Source organism: Limulus polyphemus, unplaced genomic scaffold (genome assembly GCF_000517525.1).
Source record: "Limulus polyphemus unplaced genomic scaffold, Limulus_polyphemus-2.1.2 Scaffold5311, whole genome shotgun sequence".
Lineage (NCBI taxonomy): Eukaryota > Metazoa > Arthropoda > Merostomata > Xiphosura > Limulidae > Limulus > Limulus polyphemus.
Window position 1 is genome coordinate 33,497 of NW_013670921.1, and position 26,996 is coordinate 60,492.

At 32.4% G+C, this 26,996-nt stretch overlaps 2 protein-coding genes across 3 annotated transcripts in view; one reads left to right on the forward strand and one right to left on the reverse strand.

The window, feature by feature from the left end:
- Positions 1–23,316, forward strand: part of LOC106472413 (C-terminal-binding protein-like) — a 48,954-nt gene extending 25,638 nt beyond the window's left edge. Inside the window, exons 1-9 of one of the 2 annotated variants that reach the window (XM_013933059.2) lie at positions 10,519–10,891; positions 13,748–13,867; positions 15,370–15,543; positions 15,760–15,917; positions 18,082–18,226; positions 19,222–19,428; positions 19,749–19,973; positions 20,293–20,424; positions 20,666–23,316. In XM_013933059.2, the coding sequence (XP_013788513.1) occupies positions 15,528–15,543; positions 15,760–15,917; positions 18,082–18,226; positions 19,222–19,428; positions 19,749–19,973; positions 20,293–20,424; positions 20,666–21,027 (1,245 nt within the window). In that variant the 5' untranslated portion in view covers positions 10,519–10,891; positions 13,748–13,867; positions 15,370–15,527 and the 3' untranslated portion in view covers positions 21,028–23,316. Of the gene's footprint in view, positions 1–10,518; positions 10,892–13,747; positions 13,868–15,369; positions 15,544–15,759; positions 15,918–18,081; positions 18,227–19,221; positions 19,429–19,748; positions 19,974–20,292; positions 20,425–20,665 lie in introns of those variants that run through there. The other variant, XM_013933058.2, reaches the window with a different exon arrangement.
- Positions 23,317–23,413: 97 nt separating this feature from the next.
- Positions 23,414–26,996, reverse strand: part of LOC106472415 (tRNA pseudouridine synthase A, mitochondrial-like) — a 9,068-nt gene continuing 5,485 nt past the window's right edge. Inside the window, exons 3-6 of the mRNA XM_013933063.2 lie at positions 25,530–25,649; positions 24,721–24,791; positions 23,971–24,118; positions 23,414–23,657 (exon numbers count right to left, since the gene is read on the reverse strand). Of these exons, the coding sequence (XP_013788517.1) occupies positions 23,640–23,657; positions 23,971–24,118; positions 24,721–24,791; positions 25,530–25,649 (357 nt within the window). The 3' untranslated portion in view covers positions 23,414–23,639. The remainder of the gene's footprint in view (positions 23,658–23,970; positions 24,119–24,720; positions 24,792–25,529; positions 25,650–26,996) is intronic.

Sequence of the window (26,996 nt, forward strand, 5' to 3'; positions counted from 1 at the left end):
TGTAAGATTAGGTAGTAAAGACTTGTTAAAGGAATGAATCTGAATCATGATGTTAACTTCAATATCTTTTTCTGTTTTAAAAGACGCGAGGAATAACGGAATACATCATAACATATTTTTCTGTTATTAAAAACAAAACAAACTAAGATACAAACTTACATAGATTTTTATCAACGGTTTTACAATATCATAGATTTTCCCGAGTTGGGAGCAGAACAGATGCTGCGTATAATATCAGTTATCTTCTCAAGGTTTCAAATAGTCGACCAAATTAACCTTATGATTCAGTTAAATAAGTTAGATGGAGGTTATATTGTTATTAGAATTGGCTTATTTGTTTACGTCTTGTAGAACAGGGAAATCAATCATTTTCTAAATTTTATTTTTAGAACTGATGTAAATGGAACTTATAAATGTGTTATTGATTATTTTTATACCAAGAGTGTGTATTTAATACAGCTGTGGGATCTGGTGTGGCCTAGGAGTTTTCGTGCCCCGACTGTGAATCTGTAGATTCATGGCTCGAGACTCGTTGTTTCAAAAAATCACCTTTTACTTTGGAACTGTGGGGGGGAATATAGGAGTGGTGGTCAGATAAGAGAAACCCAAAAGTTGGCGGTGAGTGCTGTTGACTAGCTGTCTTTCCTATAGTTTGTCAGTTCAAAATTAGGAATGGCTATGCACAGGTGCCCTTCTGTAGCTTTTCGCGTAAGTCTGAAATAAATAATACATGGTGTTTCTAGATAATATGTTTGTATCTAGAGTGAAGTTAGGCTGTAATTGGAAAGTTTATGTATATAGTAAGTTTATATGAAGGTAACAATAATTCTCAAGCGAATGCAAATCGACATGGTTATGGAGAGGGAACGGGGAGATTAACGCACTCGTTCGACCTCGGAAACTGGTTTGGTAACAAAGAAACGTGAATTGACTAGTGTATGCCTGTGAAGGTTATTCAACACCAGCCGTTAGAAACTGTCCTTCTGCTATGAAGTGGCACTCCGCCGCCACATATATATTTATTCATTAGCGTATCGTCTTTCTGGTGAAGTCATAGTCAGGTATAGGGGCTTTTGCCTGTATACTTTTTTTTTATGCGAGATTGGGAAAACCGGAATGACTGTTGGGCTACAGTTACACGGGGGGAAGGGCACGAGCCCGGACTGGTGAGCGGGTAATTATTTTCGTCTATCACAAATTTGGATTATGACTTTTTTTTTTGTCTCAACTTAAAATGCAGCTTATGAACAGGAGACTGTTTTATAGTTGTTCGCGCGCAATCTGCGAGGGAAGGACTGAGTGGGGGAAACTAGTTTATATATTTATATACTTCAACTACAAAAAACAAAAATTCTCAACGCATTTTCGTACCTGCATAATTTATTTACTGCTGGACGCCATCGATTAAAACATTCCATACAATAATGTATTTGCCTGTTATGGTATTCTGTAATCGATATAACAGTAGTGACACTGCGATAATATGAATCAGTAGTTGTTACAATTAGTTTGTGTACTTTGACGAGCTTTGTTGAGTCATGTTGTTCGTATATTTAAGTTATTAAAGTGCAATGCATAATAATAAACGTGAAGACTGAATTTCACGAAACATTGTGTAACCGCATTGAACTTAAATGCACTCCAGACACAGGCTAGAGATTTATAAAATACTCTAAACTCGTATTTATAATATAGCTTCGAATGTACGAGAAAAACATGATGTCAACTTAGAACTTTCTAGGCCTAATTAAACTTCATCATTAAGACCGTAGCTCCTTCTAGCTTATAAAGAAACTAGAACATTAAAATTATAGTTTATAACAATATTATTGTCCATGCACATAATTTAAACAGTTATGCTGACAAAATTCTAACTCGCAGATCTACCCCATTGGTGCTTATTTCTTGTAGCGCCTATATATTTATTTGTATAACAATTACCTTTATTCCACAGTTTTTTTGTGTCTCGCTTATAAAAACCTAGTTGAGAAATAAATGATACTTGTATCGATATCGTTGTAACAGTTTAAGTGTGTTTGATATTTAAAAAAATACTTTTATGCACTGATAAAACATTCGTTGAACAATTTTGGTAATAATCTGTCACGATCTATAACGCTGCTAGATTAATCATCAGTACGGCCCAGTGGTGACATGCCGGACTGTGGATTCGAAGTTCCATGGTTCGCGGCTCGTTACTGTCGGAAAAAATAACAACAACAACAAAAAGCTGCGTTACATTTTGGGCCCGCGGGTGTTTTATATGAGTGACGGTGAAATCACACTAATTCATCAGAGCGTTGATTAGAGTTGGCGGTGGGTGAAGTTGACTAGCTTGCTGCCTTTCTTCTAGCTTTGGGTGAGATTTAACCACCACCAGCAACTAACTGTCATGTTCTAGTTTAATGTTACGTTATGCGCCCCCCCCCCCCCCGGTAGCTTAGCGGTATGACTGAAGACTTCTAACCGGGATCCAATATCCTCGATGGGCGCACCACAATATGGTACTTTTCAATAGATGATATTCATTATCCACTGTACCCATCTTTCATAAGACGGTGCTGTTTTTGATGTGACTGGGGGTCGAATAACACCTGGAGAGTTTCTTTGAATACTTATAACATTACCCGCTATCGCTGCACTACAAATAAGCTCGTGGAGAATCAGAAATACGAATCACAATTTACGGGAATAGCGCGTCATTGTGTTTCGTTCATCAGTCTATTGACCTTTCACGTCTCGCAGCGTCGCATAAAAGGTGAACAGGTATTTTGTAAAGCCAAGGTTTCGATAGTTCTCTGCCGTGTCGGATCATAGAACCAAAAAACTGTGTGGTGGACGCAGTGCATCTGTAACTTAACTATCAACTCCAGCTGTTGAGACAGGCCAGGAAAATATATAGAATATGTACCTTTTTTTGAAGCCGGTTTATCACGTATGCCTGGAGATCCTTATTTATTTTGCTATGATTTTTCATTTGGCCGAATTTTCAGTTCATTGGAATCTTATTTCACTGTTGTGCATATTTCAAAACCAACCTTATAATAAGGGCTCACACGGATAACTTCCTTAATTATTCCGAACAAAAGAAAGAAAGAGAAACAATGATTATCAAATTTGAAGATGAACGAAGTCTATGTAAATTATTTGATTTTTGTATTTTAAACAATGGAGTTTTTTTGTTCATAGATATTGTTTAGCTGCTATAATCCGGTTAAGTATTACTCGCGTGTAATATTATTCCAGTTATGGAAAACGTTTTGATTAAAACGATTGATGAGAAAGGTCTCAACAGCTGCCAATAAAAGATTGTAATAGCTATGCAAGGACAAAGACGACTTCAGTCACCTGGCGAAGAAAAATTGGATAATATATATAACTGAATGTCGTTGTATTTTATTAAAACAAATAGAAGTAGATTTCCAAATGTATTTTCTATTACAAGAACAACCTTTTGAGTTATATTGTATTCAGTTGTTGACGATTGTTAAAGAGTTTATTTGTAGTTAATCACAAAGCGCGTCTCAATAGCTGATACTGATATAAAGTTATCGAACGTACCAGTTCAAACTTTGTTCAATGTATATCGGTGTGTTAAGAGGGCGTCTCGATAGCTAATGTTGGAATATGGTGATAAGGTGAAGTTATAGAATATTCCTGTAATCTGTTTTTAATTAGACATTTATATTAATGTTGGCTAGATGGAATTGTTGAGCTACGCGTTCATCTTGAACTTTAAAAGTGTAGGAAAAGTTTTGAACGATATAAAATGCAGGTTATGCGAGAAAATGGCAAGTTAGTTGTTTTGTTTCTTTGTTGTAAAGCACAGAGTTACACAATGGGTTATCTGTGCTCTTCCCACCGCTATTATAGAAACCCAAAATGATAACGTTATAAGCCTACTGTGTTACTGTTTAGCCACCGGGAGCCAAGTTATTGATTAATTAGTGGGTTTATTACAGTTCATTGGATATTGAATTAGCGAGTGTGTTAGTCAGTTTGTATATTAATCCAGTGTTGTAAATTTTCAGTTTATCTGTCAAAAAAAGCATTAAAGGTACGGAAGTTAAAAGTAAATGACTGTAGTTCAGTGGTTCCCAAACGTTTTTCACCCTAACCCACTTACCTTGATTTGCACGACACATACAATATTTTTTTTACATTTTCTCTATTAATTGCCCTATTTTGTGAAACACTCGCGATACCCGTAGCAACTTGGCGCGTCACGCAGTTTAGAAACAAGTGGTTTATTTATTTGTGAAGTTAAGTCTATCGTTAATTACCTTGAGCTTGTACAAGTTCCAGAACTTAAAGTTCAATAAATGAAACTCTTTCGTTAATAACCAAATTGAATTTGACAAAGAACCTGTTATGACATTTGCGTCAGGAGTGGGATTATATTGGTAAAAATGGAACATAATCTCTACCGAACTTCACAAAATGACAAAAATGTTTGAAGTGAGATTGGAAATCTAATAGAATGATTAAGTAGTGGAGAAATTATCAATAAAAAATATCAAAAGAAGATCAGTAAGATAGTTACAGAAAATTAAAAGAAGATGAAGAAAGAGATGGAAATTTAAGAAATTCAAGAAAGTTAAAAAGAAGTACAGAAGAATTATAACAACAAGGACGAAGAAGTAGAGAAGAATAACAGTGAGAAGAAGCAGTGTTTTAACCTATGTTTTTGTTTTAAATTAACACATTTGTATTACTATTGGTTAGAAGGAGTTTTAACGTAACTTAACATCTGGAACTTTCTTAAAAGTACAAGAAACGATTTGACTGAAGTAAACGGTAGTTAGGCGAAACTAGAGGAAGTCGGTTGATTGCTCATTGATTAATGGGTTTGTTATAGCTGTTGATTGATTATGGAGTTAGTATGTTAGTCAGTTTTTCTGTTAATCAGTTTGGTATTCATCTTTGAATAAAGTACTAGATATACAGAAGTTAGCAAGTCATTGAGTATTTAGAGTTACTTACGAAGTTAAGGCTATTGTTAGTTACATGGAACTTGTACAACTTAAAGTTCGAGAAAGAAAACGCTTCCGTTATCATTAAGTGCACTAGACTTTGTATTGTTTTACCGAATAATATAAAACCCACCTGATAGTATACACCATTACAATAATATTGCGGGGTCTCGATAGCTATTGTTGAAGTTTGTGACAGTGTCACATTGTCAAACATACAAGTTTAAATTTTATTCACCGTGTGCTATACTTTAAGGGATCATCTTCGTAATTATGTTTTATGTCTGGTAACGCAGCTCAGTAGTGAGAGAAATAACAAAACGTATGGGTTTTTTATTTATACTCTATATAACGGGAGACGTCGAAACTGGATATTAGGTGGGTGTAGCCTTTTTTAAAGAGGCGTTAACCAAACTGTGCTGTTCTTATAGATCTCAACATTTAATTTATATAGAAATGTTTTTTCTTGTATATAAAGACGAAGTGTGTGTCTTTGTTTGAATCATCCGAGCCTATTGGGCCAATCTCAACTAAACTGTAAACACTATGAACTGTGGGGAATGTTCTAAGGGGGCCAAAATTGAACTTAACCCTATCTATTTTGTAAAGCCTGTTGGTTAATTACTCCCAGTCTATTGAGTCAATCTCAACTAAACTGTAAACACTATGAACTGTGGGGAATGTTCTAAGGGGGCCAAAATTGAACTTAACCCTATCTATTTTGTAAAGCCTGTTGGTTAATTACTCCCAGTCTATTGAGTCAATCTCAAACATTCTTGGCTGGTTGACGCTTTAGACAGTGTTGAATATTCTAAAGGGCTTCAAGGTCAAAGGATGAAAGTTGCTGGATTGTCTCTCAAACAACCATGCTTTTCTCATGGTCAGTGAGATGTAGGGTGTTCAAGGATGGGATCACCTCAAAATATTTATTTGTTGGTAGATGTAAAGCAAACTGCAAATGTTTTTTATGAAGAAGCTTTGTTATAATTTTAAAATTTTAAGATAAAGTTTATGTTCAAGTTGTTACTTTGAAATATATGATTGCTGTTAAACTTACATTGTTTTAATTAAGTTTAAATATTCAGCTTGTTTGTGATAAATTTAGAAAGATATGTGTCATCATATTGCTTCATTTTTTACACTTAGATAGTGAATGTTGTATACGTTGTTCCTTCGTTGTCGTACTTTAAAATTGTCTGGTAAAAATAATTCATCGTTCTGTCCAGGTAAACGATAACAACTTAGTTTATTTTTCCTTAACGTTGTTACACGCTGCCTCACAGTTGTAGGCCACGTTTACAAATGACGCAAATTGCACAACAGTAACGTAAAGAATAAACTTACTTGTATCACTTCACGGCTTAAACGAAAACTAAACACAGACTGATTTGCTTCTCCGACTAGAAACGAATCTACTGTCTTTCTGATGCTTCTCTGAACCTCTTATTTATAATCTACCCTCAAATATACTACAAAATTTAACAGGAAAACCTAGAATATTCTAGGCCTACTCTCAAAAAACAAACTAGCTAACAAACAAATTACAACTTTAAAAATATAACAATATGACAGACTGTCTCGCCTTGTGGAAGGAATAAATTCTTGTTAAGTCTGTTGTTGTTTGTAATGAAATATCACGCTTTTATCTGTGTAAAAATAAAATCAAAATCCCACTGGCCTCCTCCCGCAATAAAATGTTGCGTGTTTTTATGTATCACCTTGAAAGCAAAATAACGCTATGCCAAAACTTTGTTAATCATGATTGCAATTTTTGAAACATTGGTACAAAGTCTTTCAAATGTTAAGAAAACTCGTAAAGACAACTTTTTTCTTGTTCTACCATGATGTCTTGACAACTCATCCCAAGTGAAACTGTCAAAAAACTCGAAAAGACAACTTTTTTTTTTACCTTGTCCTACCATGATGTCTTGACAACTCATCCCAAGTGAAACTGTCAAAAAACTCGAAAAGACAACTTTTTTTTTACCTTGTCCTACCATGATGTCTTGACAACTCATCCAAGCTGAAATTAGTGTAAATCTTTACAGGTTACTACATATAGAAGAGACGTTCATGAAGCTCAAAATATTTTAATGCTTCTTGCATTATTTCCAGTAAAAAGATAGATTTCTCGTTCATCTGCACATTAAAATCTAGGTAATAAATACAAAATAACAGCATCAAATTCAATATCAGCATTTGTGGTTAACTGACGAATGTCAGCATTACAATTATTTTAACATCATATATGTGTATGTGACATTACATAAAGGTATTAGTTTCAGTCACACTATTCTTTACTGGCCCATAGGTTCCCCCAAATCCAGTGTAATGCAACATGGCACACCCCCAGCTTAAGACTTATGTTTTGTTTTAGAACGAAGCCACATTAGGCTATCTACTGTGTCCACCCCGAAGAATTGAATCCCAACTATTAGCGTTGTAAGTCCGTGAACTTACCGCTCTCCCACCGGGGAACGCTTCAGGCGCTCTACATATTAAGTTACTGTATTTTGCTAAGAGGAGTGTCAAAGGAAATGCACATGGTAGGGCAAAAGTTATTGTACAGCTAGTATTATACGGTAGATACTAAATGAAATGTTACGAGGACAATTGAAACTATTTTTCATTATTGTTTATTTCAGAGTAAGACATTAAAAATTAAGAAATTTCCTATATATATCTAGTCACTTTTTATCAAAAAATAACTTACAAGAAAGTGATAATACTAATGAAGAAGATCATCTTATTCCTGTAATTTTTGACTTAGCGTTTTATCAATTAAACAGGCCTGCGAATTTAAACTTCATAAGAAGTTGTTTTGGTTTTAATAACGGATTTTCCATAATTCAGCTACGCAGATTTCGAAAATAATATTCATTTTGTTTCTATTACGTAAGGTTTTTTTTTACAAATCGGGAAGAAAGACATTACTTAGATCAAATTATTTTTTCGTTTACCACAATGAACATTTTTTATTATTATGTTTGTTAACAAAAATACAAAGAGAAGAAAAGGGAAGAACACTGATGTCAAACGAATATGCATTCTCATTTATCCTGATTTTTTGGGTGAAATTACGTCTTTTAGTCTCAAAACTACGTGTTATGGTCTTTTGTGTATTGTGTTATGACGTTTTGTGAAAAATATGTACGTGATGGAGAAAAATGGATTTAATTTTCGGATTCAGCGTACAGGAATTACTACAGAACATGTAAAAATATCAAGATGATAAAAACCATCGCAGGACTGTGTTATTCTTTGGAACATTTGTGAATTTGTTTGCAACATTGTAATACTCATGAAAAACAAAATTACACCAGATGTACGTCAGCAGGGTACCCGAAAGTGTTCTGGTTCGAGAGTAAATAAAACCAAAATTAAGAGTAACAGATATTTTTATTTTTTGCTTTTGAAGTTCATATATCATGCTATGTTAAAGCCTACAGAGTGCATAATTCTTCTCGTGATTCATGGCATGCTCATGCTTTATTGATGTCACAACAGCACAAATTTCAACGTTAAGCGTCCATTATGTGACATTATTTTAGTGTCTACTGACTGACAGACAGATAGACAACACACTACTGTATAGTGAGGTGCTTTAAAAATCAAGAAAATCTTCGGTTTCACCAATCTTATTTTTCCACCTGAACACAAGGAAAAATCTGTGCTAAAAAATAGAAGTTAAATACAGTTGAACTTCGGTAAGATCATAGAAAACAAAAAAGTTTTAATTTATTTATTTCAGCCACTTATTATTATTTTATTTTTGTTACGAGTGGGTTTCTTTCTGATAATCGCGCAAAAATACACATGGGCTGTCGTACTAATTGGAACTGACACATTATAGGTGTCAGCAGCACCTAACGTCAACCCTTGAGCTACTCTAATCAAATAATGCGACATGATCGCCACTCTCTTAATGCACCCTCAGCCCCAAAGTGCGGAAGTGAGTTCGTGGCAAGGCAACGCGAACCATTCACTTTCGGATTCACAGGCCGGTATGCTGACCACTAGGTCAAATCCGGCTCTTCATGTGTAGGAATTAAAGATTAAGTTTGAAAACTAGAACGATTATCTAATCAAAATGCTTGGAATTATTGTTATGCTATATAAACATTGAACTACAAAACTATATTAAAAAACCTGGTTAATTTGCATAAGAGGTAGAAAGGTTTTTAATATGCATTCTGTTTAAACGACAAATTGTGTATTCACACGATTAATGTGTTTAGAATTTTATCAAAAACGTTCTTCTAATATGCTAAGTTTTCTGTGATTTGGGGATCTCCACAGGTTCTGTGGCTTGACGTTCTAACTTGAAGATTAATTTGTAATAGATTGGGTTGTTAAAAGATGGTAACCTGCTAACAAATACAGGAAATTCAGATATGAGAGAGAGAGAGAGAGTACTTGCTTTACGATGACTAGGCTCGTTCCCAGAACACGCAAAAGTTGGATTATCATCCTAGTGATAGGTTTATCTTGATCTTTTATGACACGAAAGAATAAAATAATAATAATGGGAAAACAAACAAAATAGGTTTTGTTAATTGTTGTCGTTTGCAATTGATTTTGTCGTACAATGAAAAAATATTGTTACATTAAAAGTCTAGCAAGATATTGCTATCAATCTCTTAAAACAATATTCACCGGCGAAAATTGCCAATGGTTTTATTATTGATTAAACATATTCCCTTCTTCAACTTAGTATAGTTTAAACGTTGAGATATTCAACCAACCACATCACGTTTTGAAAAGTAGAATTTTTTAAAGCCAATAAGACAAATTTTTCATTTTATGGGTTGGAAAGCTGAACAACCTTGCTACCTATAAGGAATATTGTAATGCCGATGTTATTACAGTAAACAGATGTTATGGGCTTTCTTATAGATACAGTCCCGTATGTGTAACTATATCTTTGTTGGATGTCTGATTAAAAAAAAACAATTTCAGGTATTGATTTTATGTTTTTTTACTACGACTTGTCTGACCGTTGGAAGTAAGGTATTTTCGTTTGTTTTTCTTTTGTATACTGAACAGTTTTTCTTTTTGGAATTACAATAATAATTTTATTTAAAAACCTGTGAATCTATTTATTTTACAATTCCCACAAGAGGTATTTTGTTATGAATAACAAAAAGTAGACGTGAACTGGTGCTTTGTTAATTCCGCATTATAGATATAGTCCAGTTGCATCTTGGGTAACGTTCCTAATATCTTGGTAATTGGTGTGTATTTTTATCCATTAAAGTATAAATCATGTTATTAAATCGTCATTTTACTTCTTTAATTTGAAATTTGTTTCAAAATCTTACATTCTTTGTGGAGGAAATTTAGCTTTGAGCCTTTATAAACAGCGTTGAAAATGCATGAAGAGTTTTCTTTATCGATTGGTTTCACCTTTTTTATTATTATTACCAAGAGCGTCTTTGTCTCCGGTTATTTCCTTGTTCGATTATAAAAGCATACATGTCGGTGTTTTTGCTGTCGCTCAATGGGCGTCCACGAAGAGCTGCTTAGAAGGAGTGAGTGGGTTTATAACCTAGAGAAGCGCAGAGTGAGTAGACCAACGCAGTGACGTGTGTGCCGTCCATATGTTTCCTCCCCTTCCCTTATTATTTCGTTCGTGACATTGCCGCCATGCCATTCCGCAACGTTCTTTGTTCCGTGCTGATAAAGCTAACCGTTACACTTACAGTTGTTTGAACTGGAAATATAGTAACGTTGGAACTGTTTATTGATAGACGCAACAGTACCGGACGCGCAATTACAAAAACTTGTACTTTGAAGAAATATTGATCGCTAGAATTAAGGCTAGGCCTACCGTTACTCTTGTAACATCCTGCGTTATTTTATTACTGTATCATCCACGTTGAATGGCTTCATAGACCTGGAGAACATACTTTATAATGGTGAGTTACGCTCAGTTAGTGTCGGAGTTTCCTACCGAACCAAACTTATTAGGAAACCTTACTAGAGTAGAATAACTTAGTTGTTTGTTAAAGTATTAGTTTGTATCACTTAGTGTTTCGAAGAGACTGATGGTAAGTATGACAACACATGTAGATCCTGTGTTTTTTTTATAGCCCCATACGTTGTTTTAAGAGTCGTGTGTTACTACTAATATTTTATTTTTAAAAACCAAAAGTTGGCCTGTAAAGTAAGTTTATTGTGTGCTTACTTTTGTGTTAATTATTCCTGTTAGTTATTGTCTAGTTTTTTCAATACTTCTGTTGTGATGCAAGAAGAAATTTGTTCCTAAAATTAAAAGTACAAAGCTTCTAGACTTATCACTAAAAGCTGAAACAAGGGTAAAAACAAAATAAAGCACCATATTAGTATTTGATCAGTTTGAAACAGTTTCATTTGAGTTTACTTGCCGATTATAAATATTATTTTATTACAAGATGTGTAAAAGCTATAACTTGTAATAAAATAAGTTTTAACCAATAGTTTCCGTGTCTTGAATCCATTTTTAGTGTTTCAACATTGTAAGATTGTTAATTTTTTCATCCAGTATAGAATGTCTGTAAAAGTGTAATAATGGTGGTATGTGTATTGTCTAAATTAATGTTTGAATGAATTGACTTCACGAGCGTGTGAAACATTTTGTATTTTGAGGTAGGGATGTCATGTATCATTGTTAATTTAAACGATAAACTTTAGTGTTTATAGTCCCAGCGCCTAGTAATGTTTCATTGTTCAGGCAATGTTTCATGTCTAATAAAAGTAACAATAAAATTATGGGCTCAATCCATGAGGTAGGTTAGCGCAGAGAGCCCATTGCCTAGCTTTGCATCAAAACAAATAATCCAAGCCAGTACTAGAAGTCTTAAGCCTGAGCTGATTGGGAATGTTTTTAATACTTTACGTGGTAATTAAGACTAGGGTGATATTTGGAAATAATATTTCTTCTGCTAACATATACAATTAAATTTGACAAGATGTAGATTTTTTAATCTCGGTAAAAGCTTATTTCAGTTAATTGTGACCTTAATTCAACAATTTAATTACTGACAATGTTAGATGAAACTTTTAGCTAGTGGCATTTAGAGCTATTGTTGAGGCAAATGACCCGATTATGTTATTATTTATATTATTTTTATTGTGAAAAAGGTACATACATGCAAGCTATTAGAATATTGATGAAGTAATGCTCCATGAATAAGATTTTATGCGTACTTTATATATATAACTTAAAACTGTAAATGTCATTCCATTTAAACGTTTTGTGTTCTCTTATATGGGGGAAGAAAAATTACAATTATTTAGTATATGCTAAATTCTGCAGTGTACGAATTCATTTTGTGAAAATACACATATTGTGAGGCTTGAATACACAGCTACCTGTAAGCTTAAGCAGAAAATGTGAAAATTGAACATATGACACGTGTTAAAAGATGTATCCTTTTTGAAATTTCAAGATCATCATTTTCCTAGTTTAGAAAGGTGTAAGTAAAAAGGCTATATTGAAGTGTAAAAACCATGAAATAACTGTGTAAGTACGAAAATATCAAACTTATTAAGGTTGTAGTATCAGAACTATCATTATTTTTGTACCCAAACAGAAAAATTCTAAAATTTGCTTCTCCTCGCTACTAGTTACACGTGTATGTGTGCAGCTTGAGTCTGTGTGTTTGTATATAAACGTGAAATATTTATATACTGTGTGTGTATGTATTTTTGTAACCTATTATGCGTAAATTGTTTTTTCTTCAATCACGTTTCAAATGTTAACAACTACATATTGCAAACTTCAAATTTTTGAGTAATTTATTTTCACAAGTATACTATTTAAAAAGTAAATGCAAGCAAAAACTTAAAAAAAACACAACGTAAAATATGGGTAACTACTCAATCCTGCACAGTTAATTATTTTTGTTTGTTCTGATAAACTTAGGAATATTTAATCTAAGTTTTTTTCATAACTTCAAGTTTACTGTACTCTGTTCGTAAAAATACATGTACTACGGTATTGCCTTTGTTGCTGTTTCAGAACGAATAAAGTAGGCCTAATGATTGGTAGAAGTAGCATAAAAAAGTGCTTTTAATTGTAGTAAATTACTTCTTACATTTTCATAATTTTAAGGTATTGTAAAATGTTTTAGTATTCTGAGTATGTTCATTCCAAGTTAATTTTTGTTTGTGTATTTGGTACCAAGTCAGTTTTTCATTTTGGTATATTTCAGACCAAGTAGATGAAGGTGATGCTGTGATATAAGGGAATTTTCCATCAAAGTTTATTTTATTTATATTATTTGTATAAAAAATGTTTGTTGTTGTTGTTTAGTAAATTAATATATCATAAAGAATGAAAAATAATATATATACCATTCTCCATTTTTCTCATATTTTTTATATATGTTTTTATTGTTAAGCTGTTGTCAAAGAAAATGTTTTACACGTGCTTTTAATATTAAAAAAAACAGTATGTTATTGAAAAATTTATAAATTAAAAAGCTGTGTTTTATTGAAAACTGAGAAGTTCCATACTGAAACTTGGATATTGAAGTTAAACAAATTAATACTGGTGAGATCTGGTCAATTTTAGAAATATAAAAGTGAGGGGAGGAATTTTATGACCTGAGGTCAGTTGATTTAACAGTTACTGTAATGATAGTTATCTGTTTGTAAAGATTTCTTGGAGCCTGATGAGAAAGTGTTGGAAAAGTTGCATCATGACATGCATGAAAGGAATTATGCCATTATTCAATTTATTGATTTAACATTTGAGTTTATTCTTGTCTTTATTGCTTTTTTATCTCTAGAACAGCCACTTGATGTGTTTCAGAAATGGATTTTGACCATAAAGTAGCTTGTTCCTGACACTTGGTTAACAAAGTCTACCTTGTCTAGTACTTGAAGGTCATCTTCCTTTTTTGTGTGAGGTAATTAATAAGCTCTATTCTTAGTAATAACATAAATTGTCTGTCTATAGGTAATGATAAATGTTTATGAAATTTTAAGATTAATTAACTTAAGGTAGTAGGAGATAATTTTATTTTTGTATCTATCAATTAATTTTTTTTCCAATAATTATAACTGCCTGAAAGAAAAATGTTTTGATATTTTAGTAATCTTATGAAACAAGAATATTAAAAAAAAGTCTTTTCTGATCAGTTTACAACTGTTTCAAATAATTGTACATATCATCAGCTTATCACATATATTTTCAGTAAAAACCTAAAACATTATAAAACTTTGTCCTCCATCAAATTCTGTTCATTTTCTAGAAATCATTTAGTATAGTGTGAAAACAATAGTTTTGTGTCCAATTTTCTATTACAGCTCTATAAACAAAAGTGTATTTTTAACAAAATGATTTGAAATGTTATAAAAAATTTTCTTCTAAAGTATTTTAAATGAACAAACCAGTTTATGGCTTGATATTTTTTCAATTATTATTTACTATAACTTTCAGTTTGTTTTTATTATCCGTTTACTTAATTTCCCATCTTTAGCACCAAAGATTTTCTAGTTGTCACAAATATTATGTTTGCTTGGACATCAGAGTTAAAGAAATTACTTTTGTTACTGCAACCAATTTTCAACATTGCTGTTAAATATCTGATAATATTTTGAAGAAGTGATGTAATATAGGCTTTTTTTGGTCAGCATAAACAACCAACAAAATGTGAAGGTTAAACCTAATTTTTCCAACTTAGAAACGTTTATTTCTTGCTAGGACATTTTGTGAGTAAATTTATATAACTTTCTGTGGAGTGGAAACTTGTTTAAACTATATACTCTAGCTTTAACTTACACAGGTAAACCTTGAAGTGTTCTGATTATATTAATACCTAGTAACCTTCTGTACTTGTTAATATGAAATTGGTATTCTTCACTAGATAAGAGAATATTCAAGCTATAAAATATTTTAAAATAATATATGAACAAACATGATCACATATGTAGAAACTATTTCTTAAGTCATTCCAAAGAATAAAACACAGGTTTCCATTGTTGATCAACTTTTTCAGGTAGTCAGTACCCTCAATTTTGATCTTTTTTTTGTTTTTCCCTGCAGTCTGTATACTGTGCTGATTAGTTGTGCCACATAGACTGTATAATCACTGTTGATAACTGATCTCATTATTTAGTTTATGTACTTGATGTTCACTTTGATGTAATCTGTATGTTCAGTTTACTAGGGTACAATGTGAGAGAAATGATACAAAAAGTAGGAATTTTACTTATTTTCATCAGTAGTGCATAACTGTCTAGGTATATTATTTGAAATATCATAGTCTGCAGAGTTCATTTATTCAAACGAGTTTTAAAAGGGTTTTATTGTATTTAGTATATAGCTTCTAAGGTATAGGATTCTGTGGTAATTAAAATAATTTGGTTATATTGGTTGATTAACAATATAGATTTTCTTACTTTGCAGGGAATTGTCTAAAGTGGCAGTTTTTCATTTTCCTTTGAACTGAGGTCAACAGAAGCTGCAACCATTGATTTGCAACTTGGAATCTCACCCCAGGGTGGGTCACTTGCCAACGCCTGGTCACCACACACAGATAAAAAAAAACTCTTAAGAGGCCAAGAATGGATAATTCTCTGAGTTAGTAATTGGATTTATCTTTTATACTCTTATCCATAGCACCAATGAAAAGAAAGTGTGTGTTACATAGGTGTAAAACTAAAAATAGTTTTTGTAAGGCTTACAATGAATTTGTAATATGAAGTTAAACCTAAAAAAAATTTTTTTTCTACTTAAATGTATTAAGATTCACAACTGAAGGAAAGGTGTAAAATATTATCATTCTTTTTTTTCTAGTTGGTGCACGTGGTCCAATAGCAAATGGTCCCCTGCACACTAGACCCCTGGTGGCACTTCTGGATGGCCGAGACTGCTCTGTTGAGATGCCTATCCTTAAGGATGTAGCAACAGTTGCATTTTGTGATGCTCAGTCTACTCAAGAGATCCATGAAAAGGTTAGCAAAACCTTTTATAACAAGGAGATTTTTCCACTAGTTTTAATTAAAGCAAGACACCCATGACTTTGTATGTAGGTATAGTAATAACATCCCGCTGATGCAAGTTTCCCTATTTTACAAAGTTCAAAGACCAGAAGTCACAAAAGCAAGACTATTTGTTATGCATCTAGTACCATAATTAATTTCAGTAGTAGTAGTTTCGTATGGTGTTTCTCATATCTCCAAATTCTGCTGGAGATGAGTATCCAGGAGTTGGACTGGCGTCCTAGTCCGGGTGAGCATGTTTTGGTGTGACAGGGATTCGAACCCGTGACCCTCAGATTGCGAGTCAAGCGCCTTAACCACCCGGCCATGCCGGGTTAGCAATAATTTCAGTATATATCTCTCAATAACTCTTGAATATACCAACAGTAGGATTTCGTCACAAATACTGGAGTTGTTGGGAGTAGTCTTGGAAATTGTTCTTCAGTATGTTGACACATGCGTGGCCTCGAAGCCAAGTGCAATGAGGCTTGTATTATCACTAAGTTGTTGAAACGTAACTCCTCTAATGCATGTGTATTTTTTGAAAAGATAGTTATTATGTTGTGGATATTTTAGAATAAACAACAAATATTTAATATTTTGTCATTTGATTTTTTCACTCCTGATTGTTGAACCTTTTTTTTTTATTAGGCTACTTAAAGGTAACTATCAAATATTTGTGTATATATACAGTTGTCGTGGAGATGTAATTTCTATAAGTGGTATCAAAAACCAAAGCATTCAAATACACTCAGGTTAAGCTAACTAAATGATAGCAGCATGTGTCTCTTTTGACATAAAATTATTCATGAAAGGCCATTGCTAAAAACCTAGATAACAGAAATGGGGGGAAAATATTTTAATATTTTCTTTGAATATGATGGTTTCATAATAAATTTTATTAAAGATTTGCTTTATTTCATTCAATGATGTATTTTACTTTCATTAGAAGGTCCAGGAATTTGTACCTGTACTGAATATGTAGTATTTCAGCAAATAAAATGTATTTATAAATTACTTCAGGAAGAAGAGTTATTTATACATGCAGCTTGTAATAAAGAGGAATCCCCTTAAAATTATTACTATTGTGTTTGGTTTTAGTTAACCATATTGAGTAAATTTATGTTTTTCTCTCTTTCAACATTCATTGTAAAGAACTGGCCAAAATCATTTGTGAAATATCTCGGTTTTTGTGTAGAATACAGAGGGGTCCTCAGCAATTGTTAGTGCGGTTAATTGGAGTGTTGATTATATTTTTGTTGTACATTTCCTTATGGGGATTAAATATTACTACAGGTCTTTTGATCCACAAATAGATTGAGGGCATTAGAAAAATTGTTTTAAAAAAGGTGATGATGCCCTCCTCCCCCATTGGTAAATTGAGGGTTAATAATAATAAAGGGAAAAAAAAATGTCAGAATATATATTTTGAAATAAAATTTAGATGTGGAAATCAGTTGGTTAATTACTGAATTACCTTTTCTATGAAATATATGTTAACATTAATTTTACAAATGCAACAAAATTAATATTAAAAGTTGTGTAAGAGGTCTAACTTACAGTAAAGAATATTAAAATAGTAGAAAAATATAAAACAAGACTACAGTGGATTATTTTTGGTGGGAACAAATTATTCCTATCTCTATAATGCTTATTGATTGTCTAAGACCCAAGATACTAATACTGGTGACTACAATGTAATTACTTTCAATACACCAACTAACAACTACATACAACCATACCAGTAAAAATTCTAATTAAAATTGGTCTCAGTGAATGATGTTTAACTTAACTGTGGACCAGTTTTTTTTTCCTTTATAGTGATATTAACTTATTTGTTTAAAGATGTATATAGAAGCAATAAGATTCAACTTTCATGTTCTAATACGTTGGAACTTATGTGAAATACTTATATAAGGGGAAAAAAAAACTAGCTGAAAGAATGACAGGTAATGTTATAAAACAGAAAATTAATTCCATTTGTTGTAATACACATAATCATAATCAATCCTTTTTCTTAATTTGACTTTTTTTTAAAAAATGGGTCTTGAGTTGTGGTTCAACAAAAGTAATGTTTTATTGTTACGAACAGTTTGCGAGTTAAGCTATAAACAGACTTAATTTCTGATTTATAAAGGTTCTAAATGAGGCAGTTGGAGCCCTCATGTGGCATACCATTACACTTGCTAAAGACGATCTGGAAAAATTCAAAGCCCTCCGCATTATAGTTCGGATTGGTTCTGGAGTAGACAACATTGACATCAAAGCAGCTGGAGAACTTGGTAAGTGTTTTATTCATGTAGGCTAAATTGGTCATGGAGTAGGCATTATTAACATCAAGACAGCTAGAGAACTGGGTAAGTGGTTTTTTTTCATGTAGCTCAGATTGGTTATGGAGTAGGCATTATTAACATCAAGACAGCTAGAGAACTGGGTAAGTGGTTTTTTTTCATGTAGCTCAGATTGGTTATGGAGTAGAAATTAACATCAAGACAGCTAGAGAATTGGGTAAGTGGTTTTTTTTTCATGTAGCCCAGATTGGTTATGGAGTAGAAATTAACATCAAGACAGCTAGAGAACTGGGTAAGTTAAGGTATTTCTTCTATCTCATATTGGTTCTAAATTAGGGAGTGTAATTCTTGTAGGTAAAGATGTTTTTCAACATTATTTTTTCTTTTATAATCTTGTTTTTGAAATTGTTAAAAGTTGAAGTCATGCTCAAGAAATAAGTGTTGCACATAGTTTTCTGTGTGAAGATATAACAATTTCATGATATAGGATTCTCAATCATTGACCTAACTTCTATGATAAAGGTTAATTTACACTAAAGTGTATTATTCATTTGGTCTGGTAAAAGGTTTTAGTTAGTGTTAGTGCTGTATGTTCCAAAAACCAAAGGAAAATGCGAGTGTTAGATCTAGTTGGAAACTTGAGCAAGTCTTGTTCATTTGGCGAAAGAGGAGTATTTAGCTCAATGTTTAAATTAAATTTAAAAATGGGGTTGGAGATGTCATGCTTTTAGCTATAATTAGATAAGAGCCTTATGATTAAGTAGTTTTTGCTGAAATCCATTAAATGAAATAAGAAAAAAGTTGAGATTACTGTTTAAATTCTAATTTTTATATTAAACCTTAACATGCTTTGTCCAGGTATAGCAGTATGCAATGTTTCAGGATAACTGTCTTTGACTGTAACTTCAAGGTAATTAATCCTGTGACATTCATACCAACCTTTTGAAGTTAACAGAATGAACTATGAACTTTAATGCTTTGTCCAGGTATAGCAGTATGCAATGTTCCAGGATATGGTGTGGAAGAAGTTGCCGACACTACCTTGTGTCTCATATTAAACCTCTACAGGCGAACTTATTGGCTGGCCAACATGGTGAGAGAAGGGAAGAGATTTCAGGGTCCAGAACAGGTTCGAGAGGCTGCCCAAGGTTGTGCACGAATAAGGGGAGACACACTGGGTATTGTGGGATTAGGTAATAAAAGTAATTTAAATGAAATCTTTCAATCTGCAGATATTTGAATTAAACATCATAACACTGATAATGCTGTGTAGTGTTTAATAAGAACATTGTTTTGTATTGATGTTATAACTAATTACTAGTATAGCCTCAAGACGCTTCTGAATTTTTTAACTGCCTTTGACTGTAACTGCAAGGTAATTAATCCTGTGATACTCATACCAGCCTTTTGAAGTTAACAGAATGAACTATGAACTTTAATTTATGTTTCATTATGATAATGATTACGGTGTATTTTAGTCAAAACCAATAAACCTTTTCTTGTAAACTCGCAGGTCGGGTTGGAACAGCAGTAGCTTTAAGAGCCAAAGTGTTTGGTTTCAACGTGACCTTTTATGATCCCTACCTTCCTGATGGAATAGAACGCTCCTACGGTTTAAATCGAGTCTACACTTTGCAAGACTTACTGTTTCAAACCGATTGTGTGTCCCTGCACTGTACCCTTAATGAACACAATCATCACCTGATAAACGAGTACACCATTAAACAGATGAGGCCAGGCAAGCTTGACTTGATGTTGTAGTACAGTTGTACTGGTTATAGTTAATTGTAATCTTTTATATAGCTGAAATTACTGACAAAGTAGCTGCAAAACACAATAGTTTAAGAAAAAAAGCTTCTTAACTTATAATTTTTTTAATGGCAATAAAAACATTTTTGTGAAGAAAAAAAACCCTTTCTCATTGGAAAAGTGAAGCTAAACTGTTAAAGCATTTTGATAACGTTAACAAATATCAGAACCAGTTGTTATACTAATAGACACGTGTGTCAACAAAGGCAGATAATGAGCTCAATTAACTTGCTTGGATTGTTTTATAGGTGCCTTTCTGGTTAATACAGCAAGGGGAGGACTTGTGGATGAAGCTGCTCTAGCCTCTGCATTAAAAGAAGGGCGAATCCGAGCAGCTGCTTTAGATGTTCATGAAAATGAACCTTTCAATGCACTTAGTGGTAAGCTTTGTTAAAGTAAATGAAAAGTTTATCTTAATACAGGATTTTTTTTTATAAGTAACATTTTTCCACCCACTTTACATAATGTTTATTGATTATTCACATAGCTAATTTTAATTGATATGATATACGAACTATAGTAATTCATAGGTTTCAGTTTTTTTGTTCATTGACCTCTAGATGAAGGTGAAATTTTATATCTATATACCCAATTTTAATGTAGTCCTGTTTTTAACATTAGGCACCCTAAAGGATGCACCAAACCTTATGTGTACACCCCATGCTGCTTGGTACAGTGATGCAAGCTCCACTGAACTTCGAGAAATGGCAGCTGCTGAAATAAGGAGAGCCATTGTGGGTCGTATTCCAGATTCCTTACGTAACTGTATCAATAAGGGTTACTTTAGCAGTAGCGGGTTCGGCGAAACAATCAACGGGGCTGCAACTTACAATTATAATCCCATGGTGATGGCTCATTCAACCACATTAGAGCCCTTATCCACCTCTCCTGCCATCCCTACATCTCATTCAACACCACACTCTACCCTGCAAGATACACCAAATCACCTACCCCCAAAACCTGAGAGCTCGGAGGTTCATTAGTGGTGTCATTCCATGCCACCAGTTTGGATAGTGCAGACAAACATTACCAACTTCCTCCTGGTAGTCCAGAAACCTCTCCAGTGATTTGGCTACAAAAAAGAATTACCCTTTGAAAGCGTGTGTATATTTGTGTGATCCAGATCATGGTCTTTGTTGTAACAGTGGACTTGAGTCAGTTTACTCAGTTATTAGGGATAAGGAATGGATGGCCTGCAATTTTCTACACTAAACAAAAGTGCTTCTCTTTTATAAGCCCTGCCGCCTAGCACACAGAAAGAGCTTACTCAAAGAAAGCCACGACGTCCCATGTCTCCATAACATTTGACTTTTGTGAAGGTAGATCTTGGATTTGTAACATGACACGTGCTGGCCACAATCGATGATCTTATGCAGTTCTCTTTAACTTCCTATTATTATAGAGCCAGAGATATATTGTGATGGAACAACATCTATTGTATATTTCATGTCAGTATGAGTCGGAATATTTTTTCTCTGTGTGTGTGTGTTGGGTAGAAAATGGTTAGTCTAACTAAAGCTAATTAAAGTTTCTGTTGCGTTGCATTTTTTTCTCATCTTTCAATATACATTAGGACATCTTGAATAACTTTAAGATAGAAGAGATTCTTTATACATCTGTTTTTCAGTTATTACGTTCTTGTGCTAGAGTTCAACCTCACACTAACTTTTTGAGGTATAGTTTCTGTAACAGTGTAATACAATTTTGGAAGCACTGTATAAGCAAAAATCAAGGTAGTCCTGGATTCTCTCTTGAGCAAGGGTTTAATGGTGTTGATGATACAGTTTGACGTTAGGAATATTTCATATTAGATTTACCACTACTTATGTTTCATTAGTACTTTTATCGAGAAATGATGGTATAGTTCTAAAAAGACAAATCTATCGGTATAATGACTAACAAATTGATTTAATATCTTGATTACCGTAACAAGTGTTTACATTAAATGTTTATTTATCTACTTGTTAAAGTTATTTTAATGTAGAAACATGAGCAGTAGTAGATCAACCTACATTGAAGAAGAAATGCAGGATACCAAAATAATGTTACATTAAACGTATTAGAATTTTTACTACTATTATACTCGTATCTGTAGACACCTCTTGGTTTACTAGAGAATCTACCCTTGACAATTGCTATTAAATATAACTTTTGGACACAAAGAAAATTACATACTTAAAATATGTAGATATAAAGTGTATATACAACATGTGTATGTTTAACATTCACAACTATAAAGTAAAAGATTTTAAAAATCTTGTGTTTAAGGCTATAATAGATATAAACAATTGTACACAAATTTTGATCAATGCTAGATACTAAAGAGTGAAGTTTAATTATAAAAATGGTACAGTGTAGTTGATATCCTCCAAGTATTGGTTTTCATTTTAAACTAACACTTTACAAATTTGATTATTTAGGTTAAAGTACAATCAAAGATTTATCCTGTCTTATTAAGTTTACTTCCTAAAACTAGAAACTAATTGTTTTAAAATCAATTCAGAACCATTATTAATTACATTTATGTTGTTTAATGGTGACTGTAAAGTGGTTCTTATAATAGAAATAGTAGTTATCTCTCTTTCCCTGGGTCATGGTTATTTATACATTAATGCTCTCTGTCCAAGTGTTCTACACTGAAACTATATTTCCTCATATTATATAGTTAAAGGCTGTATATTAATTATCTCTGCCACTGTTATTAACTGATAATTCCCTAATTGTAAGTACTCCAAGTTACAATACAGACCTATTTTTAAAGAGTTGGGAACACACACAACTGTTTTTTTCTTTTTAAACAATGAAGAGCACTTATCCCAATTCAATGTTAAGTTGCTAAAAATGAACTTAGTAACAACAAACATTAAGAGGGAATGAAAAAAAAGTCAATTCAAAATTGATTTCTGCTTTCTGTTATAAGTCCCAGATATTGTGATAGCATCATTCCATTTTAGTTAACTGAAACTATATAAATTGAATGAAGCCTTCATGTAAACCATGTGTTTGATTGTTGAGTAACTGTCCAGTATCTCTCAAATTTAATATCTGCTTTCCATTGATAAGTTTAGTGTTTTTTTGTTTTCTCTAATGTGGCCACAGAATGGCATCCTGTGTAAAATGTTTCTTTTTGTGGAAAGCTTTTGTTGTGTCAATAAATTGTTTATTTAGGTGAAAAATGTTAGTAATGATTGGCTCTGTATGGTATACTTTATCCTTTACATGTGATAATTAATACATTTGATGGAGGTGGGTAATAAAAGTTAGCACTTTTACTTTCCTGACTCTATAATTTGTTTTTATATTATTGAGTAAATACACACACACAATCTTTCCTTGAATGTTATTGTGAAATGACATTAAACCTCTGTGTTGAAATGCAGCAGACACATTTTTAATATTTTTAGGTAAGTTTACATAATCCTACTGGAGCATTACTTAAGAACACCATAAAACTGATGCTCTTAACATTTGAAGCCTGTATCATACTAGACAATCATGTTTATGTTTCAAAGGAAAATTAACTTCAGTCTCAGTAACCAGCTGCATTTCAGAAGTTTGTATAACATTGTTTCTTCATCTTGGTCCACAGTCGTGCTTATCTGGTGTCTTGTTCCTAAAATTTCAAAATCATGATCACACACCAAAGAAATCTGAAAAGTACAGATCCTGTAAATGATAAAATCAGTTGAGCATATTTTAGGGTGGATTGTAAAATAAACTTGTTACAGGTGTTTCTGGCTATTTATTATACAAGCCTCTTCCACAAATATTAAAAGGATTCTGAAATACTTTACTGATTATATTATCAAATGAAATAGAATTATTCCCAAAACACAAGGTACAAATTAAAATCAATATATATTTTAATACCTTAAACATTTTTTTGTAGCAACTTAGTTAGGTTTAATATAAAAACTTGAGCTTACTTCTCCATTTTGTGGTTCATTTTCCTCATTATTCCTTATCTTCATCAAAACAGAAACATACGGAGAAGGTGAAGGTTTTTCTTCTGGAGGTCCCTGTTCCCGAATATCGTAAGTGTGTAACACTAGGGTTTCCAACCAGCTCAACATACTACATACAAAAATAGTGGTATTTTTAATGATCATACAAAGAACTTAGTAACAACATTTTCCAATTAGCTCAGCATACTCTTATAGTAATTAATGTCTCGAACCTCATAAAACTCCCAAAGACATTGGTTCAGTTTCACTTCCCTTGATTGATTGACCCCATAATGGAGACAACTTTTAGTACACAAAAATTCACTTGTGTTCTAAAGATATGTTGGTGAAATGATGAAGTCAGTCCGACGCTGACAAATCAATCTACACAGTGATGTTCATGTGAAAAATAAAAATAGTTTTGTTCATTGTACAGTTTGCACAATCTCTACATCCTCCTAAATGTGTATCTAAAGTTTTTTCTCTAACACAAACTTGTAAAATCGGCAATGTAGGGTAACATTAAATGTTGATAATACTATGACCCCACCAATGCACATAAGGTTAACTCCTGACTTGAGAAACTTTAAACATCAAATTTATAAACTCATCTCTATGAGATAAACTTAAAAATAATGTCTCCAGTACATGAGAAGATACTTTTTTAAACCTATTATAGAATTTCAGTGTTTCAGAGGAAAGTACGAAGTATTAAGAATATTGAAAGGTTACCTTTTCTCAGTTTTCTCTGTCTCTATAATTGTTGGATAGATGAAATCTTCTTTAAACTTCTGAATAACTGGCTGTTAAAAATGAAAAAAAATAAATCAGTATTCATCTATTCATTCTTCAGATGAGAATGTAGTAGGCAAAGTTTTGTATTCTCAAACCCAAAGAATAATCTACTTGATACAAAATTGATGAATACCTGTTTACTAAAAACAAATTAAATAAAAATATGTAAAGAACATTTTTTGAAATCTAAAACGTACCTTTATACCAAACACAAATATGTGTGTTTAGGCTAACGACTTTTATTGGATACTATTTAAAAAACTATTATTATCTGGAGCACCTAAAATAATAAATATCTCTAGTTACCATTGCAACTAGAAAATAATCAAACAATTTTATACCAAACATTCACTTTTGAAAAGATCCTGTTGTTTATTGTTTTAGTCCTAACAACTACTTTAGTTACCACTGCAACTAGAAAATAATCAAACAATTTTATACCAAACATTCACTTTTGAAAAGATCCTGTTGTTTATTGTTTTAGTCCTAACAACTACTTTAAAAGTATTATGGTGTGCAGTTCCTTGTTAAACCTCTAGCAATGAAATATAATTATTCACAAAACACAGGGTGCAGCTAGAAATTGTACAAATTAAAATCAATTGAGTAAAATATTTTAATACCTTATATATTTTTTGTAGCAACTTAGTTAAGTTGAATATAAATAAGATACTACTTTATAATTTATTAAATTTTTAAATGAGTTTCTTATGGTAACGATTTTAATTATAAAGATTTTCTCTTACTTGGTATTCTTCCCACGATAGAGCCTCATGAATTCCATCACCCCCATACTTTTTGTTGTACTTATCGTAATGAATCTCCTCCAGCATTAACCCTAAAGCAGGAGCTATAGGAATGTCAATCTTTTAGAAAATAAAAAAAAAGGGTTAGAAAAACAACTAAAAAAATTATGGCTATGATAAAATAAAATCTTGTATAATCTTAATATTTAATTTCTTAACTAATTTTTGTAACATAATTAATGTAATAGTTATTCTCTTTTAAGGTATTTTCCCTTAACTAAAAATGTCAAAGTCCTAAACTTACTGTCATGAAATTTTCTGGGTTTAATGCAACAGTTTACCTTTTTATTTAAGTAGGTAACATTATTTCTTAAAATAATTAATACTAAATATCTACATTCGCTCTGTTTGTGTAAGTAATAATACATCTCATCAACACTGGCAATAGTACAGCTCTAATTTTATCTACAAAGGGCTGGTTGAACCATAGCTAAAGGTAATTCCTTTATCATTTGACTATTATTTACAAGTAATAAAACGTTTGAAAAAATAAGGATGGCAAAACTGAAAAGTACAAAACAATTTAGGGATGAATACACAAAACCATACAATGCTGAATTCCTTTCATTTGCATGAATTAAGGTTTGAATTTAGTATTTACGTAGGGATTTTTGTATTCATTCCTACCTTGTTTCTGTACTTTTTGGCATTGCCATCCCTAAATCATTTTTTTTTTACTTGTTTCCCCTCTTTTTTCAAACAATACCAGTGAATATTTTATAACTAAAGACAGTCATTATGAAGGCAGCAGTTTTAGCCTGGAATGATGAGTTGTCTTGAAGGACATCATGTGTTGAAGTTATTGAAATGCTATACTGAATCAGAATAATCAACAGAACATTTGGTGGTTACACTAGTTGTTGACTTTATCAATGTTTTTTTACTTAACTGAACATCTTAATACCTTTTGAAAACCTAATTTAGTCTCTTAGATTGTTTTAAGAGATATTTGAGATTATGATAAGCACTAAATAATGTGTCGGCCATTTCTTTCCTATCCTGTCCCTACATACTAAACACCAGCGTGCTTAGTGACAGGTTTAGCTAATGGTAAATCATTCATTATTAAACTACATTTATCATTATGATTCAGATTCATTCTTTAACAAGTCTTTACTACCTAATCTTACATTATTAAACTATTAGATGTATCCCGTTATTCTTCGCGTCTTTTATAACAGAAAAAGATATTAAAGTGATGTATCCCGTTAGTCTTCGCGTAAAAATAAGTTATAAAAATATTTTCGAAAAAAGTTCATTCGCGTGAAAAATCTTTACAACTTATTAGAAATACTGGCAACTTACCCTTTCCTAACACGGAAACATGCTATATACAGTGTGCTTGTTGTTGTTATCAAGCACAAAGCTAAACAATGGGCTATCTGTGCTCTGCCCACCACGGGTCTC